Source organism: Morone saxatilis, unplaced genomic scaffold (genome assembly GCF_004916995.1).
Source record: "Morone saxatilis isolate NCDOM2014 unplaced genomic scaffold, NCSU_SB_2.0 Contig22, whole genome shotgun sequence".
Lineage (NCBI taxonomy): Eukaryota > Metazoa > Chordata > Actinopteri > Moronidae > Morone > Morone saxatilis.
The window spans coordinates 16,597,482-16,600,740 of NW_023339785.1; the positions used below are offsets into that span (position 1 = coordinate 16,597,482).

General features: G+C 41.7%; 1 protein-coding gene across 1 annotated transcript in view; it reads right to left on the minus strand.

Annotated features, from left to right (window-relative positions):
• The window catches only part of LOC118334019 (gamma-aminobutyric acid type B receptor subunit 1-like), a 2,480-nt gene extending 1,389 nt beyond the window's left edge, over positions 1 to 1,091 (minus strand). The window contains exons 1-2 of the mRNA XM_035669833.1: positions 844 to 1,091; positions 607 to 670 (exon numbers count right to left, since the gene is read on the minus strand). Coding sequence (XP_035525726.1) covers positions 607 to 670; positions 844 to 1,062 — 283 coding nt within the window. The 5' untranslated portion in view covers positions 1,063 to 1,091. The remainder of the gene's footprint in view (positions 1 to 606; positions 671 to 843) is intronic.
• Between the last annotated feature and the right edge of the window lie 2,168 nt (positions 1,092 to 3,259).

The following is a 3,259-nucleotide window of genomic DNA, read 5'->3' on the forward strand; positions in this document are numbered from 1 at the left end:
AACAAACTTGGGTCCATAGTTCCCCATGTCTTCCTTATGCATCGTGCACAATCGTGAACAATTTGAGGCCACCGCTACAAGGTGGCGCTCTTTAAAAGGAAAACGTTTATATCTCTGTATCGGCACGTGTGATTAAAACGAAACTTGGTATGATGCTTGCCCATGGCTCCCTGAGGCTCCCTAAAAAATGGACCTATACCCCAAACCCCACAGGAAGTCGGCCATTTTGATTTTTATTTTCACTTTTGGTGAACTTTTCGCCTTGTATTTGAACAAACTCCTCATAGGGGACTTATCGGATCTACTTCAAAATTGGACAGTACACTTAAAAAATGTTGCTGATTAAATCTTGTGCAATTTGTGACTGTACGTTGAAGGGCCTGTACGTGGCGTGCCGTCAAAGTAGGCCAGCTTGAATCATGCATGCTCACAAACATGCAGTACTTTGCATAAACACATAGTCAGAGAGGTTTGAAAACCTTACATGGCAAATTCTTCAAACACTGCCAACTGTATATGCGTACATGAATATATTTATATGGGTATATATATTCAAATAAACTGATTAAAAAACTGATTAAAATGTATTCATGTGCTGTTGCATACCTTGAAGCTGTTCAATCAGAGTCCAGGCCATTCGAGAACCTTGAGCGTCAAATACAACATGACCCTGAAAGAAAAAGACAGAATTTTAATGTTGTCCCCCCTTCATCTTTTACACCTCTCTCACTTTCTCTCTCTCTCTCTTTCTCTCTCTCTCTCTCTCTCTCTCTCATATTACTACCCAGAACTCTTAACCCCCCCTCACTTTCTACACCTCCTCCCTCCTCTGGGTTTACTTACTGAGACTCCTTCGAAGGAGCTGGTGTTCATGGCTCGGTAGATCTCAGCAGTGATAGCTCGGTTGTTGTAGTTGAAATCTTCGAGTCGGTGACCCTTGGCTTTTAAGGGCCCCACAGTCTTGTTGAGGGCCAGGGCTAGAGCCCACACAGCATCGTAGGCCAGTGGGGCCTCCTGGAAACCGCCTGTCTCCTCTGGATTTTTACCCCCAAGTTTAGACATCAGCTGGGCTAGAAACTCCTGAGAGGTCTGGAGAGGAGAGAATGTGGCGAGAGGATGGATGGATGTTCAGGCTGTTAAATTGGTACATCTGAATCAGTTGGTCTGAATTTGCTGGTTGCACATCACATTATTTACAGAGTGAATGGATTCAAACCATTGACAATATATATATAGCCTATTTCTCACTTGCTTTAGTTTATGCTCTCAATCTCTAGTTTCAGTCTTCTTCCATACAGCATGATGTTTATTTAGTAAATGATGGTCCTATTTAGAGTAAAATGTGTACTGTACTGTGACCAGTCAAACCTACCATTGTTTCCTCTACGGCACCTCTGCTGGCTGCAAAAAAAAAATATCATGCTGATGACCATAATGCCAAACTCGAGACTTCAAAATGGCATTCTGCAAACCAATGGGGCGGCTGTGGCTCAGAGGCAGAGCAGGTCGTCCCCAGTCGGAAGGTTGTTGGTTCGATCCCCGGCTCCTCCTGCCACATGTCGAGGTATCCTTGAGTATGAATGAGTTAGTTTCTGTTCAATGGACTTTGCCATCGCTGTGTGAAAGGGTGAATGTGGCACATAGTAGCTTTGAGTGGTCGAAAGACTATAAAGGCGCTATACAAGTACAGGTCCCTTTACCATTTACCAATGGGTGACGTCAAGATAGACACACTTGATTCAACACACAAAAAAAGATACAAAGGATTCTACAGAACTAACTTCAATATTACTCACCATGCCCTCCAAACACAATACTAAAATACTACCCATATTGGACTTTTCTAACTTGATGTCCAAAAATGGGACATTGTTTCTATCATTATGACAAAACTGTACTTACTGAAGTAACTACAATCCAAAAGGTCCAATGGTGCAACAAACACTATCAGTCAGAAGACTAAACAGGTTGTAAACAACAACACAAGCTTATTGAGCTCGTCTAAACCACTTCACCTGGATGTCAAACCAAAAGTGGCCGCGCTCTAATAATAAATTAATAACACAGAAAAACTATGGGTGCATGGTTAGAAAAAAAGATTTTACTTTGTTAAAGCTGCAAAATAACTTGTTTCCTGACAGTAGTACATGATATACATAATCAATGAAGAAAATTCAGGTTTCTCTGGCTAGTTCTAGTTCTCCTAATGGCATTTGCAAAAATCCAACAATCAAAAATCTTAAAAACCACTATCCCAAAGCGTCTTTCCATCTTTCTTGGCTCTTATTGGTTGTTTTTGTCCGCGCCCGATGGATTCTTCCACAAGGTTCTGTGCTTGGACCAGTTCTATTCACTTTATATATGCTTCCCTAAGGCAACATTATTATTGAAATCACTCAATTAACCTTCACTGCTTAGCCAGATGATATCCAGCTTTACCTGCATCGATCACAAAGCCCCGATGAAATTAATCAAGTTAGATAATGTTACCAAATGATCTTCAAGGAATACAAAACTCTGGCATGAGCTGCAATTTTCTGATGTTAGATCAGAAAAAACTGAAATCCTTGTACTTGGCCTCAAACACCTCCGAGACTCACTGTCTAAAGATAAAGTTACTCTAGATGGTATTACCTTGGCCTCCAGCACCACTGTCAGGAATCTTGGAGTTATGTTCGATCAGGATAAGTCCCACATAAAGCAAACCTCCTGGACTGCCTTTTTTCATTTACGTAACATTACAAAAATTAGACACATCCTGTCACAGATGGATGCAGAAAAACTAATCCATGCATTTGTTACTTCTAGGCTGGATTACTGCAACTCTTTATTATCAGGTTGCCCTAATAAGTTCATTAAGACGCTCCAATTAATCAAAAACGTCCTGTATTAGCTTCTCTGGACTGGCTCCCTGTAACATTCAGAATATAATGTAAACCTCCTCACCTACGAAGCTCTTCATGGTTAGGCCCTTACCCCACTAGAACACTGCGTTCTCTGAATGCAGGGCTACTTGTGGTTCCTATGGTCTCTAAAAGTAGAACAGAAGCCAGAGCCTTCAACTACCAAGCTCCTCTCCTGTGGAACCAGCTTCCAGTTTTGGTTTGAGAGGCAGACACCCTCTCCATATTTAAGAGTAGGCTTAAGACGTTCCTCTTTGATAAAGTTTATAGTTAGGGCTGACTCAGGTGAGTCCTGAACCCTCCCTTAGTCATGCTGCTATAGGTCTAGACTGCCAGGGGATTTCCCATGATGCACT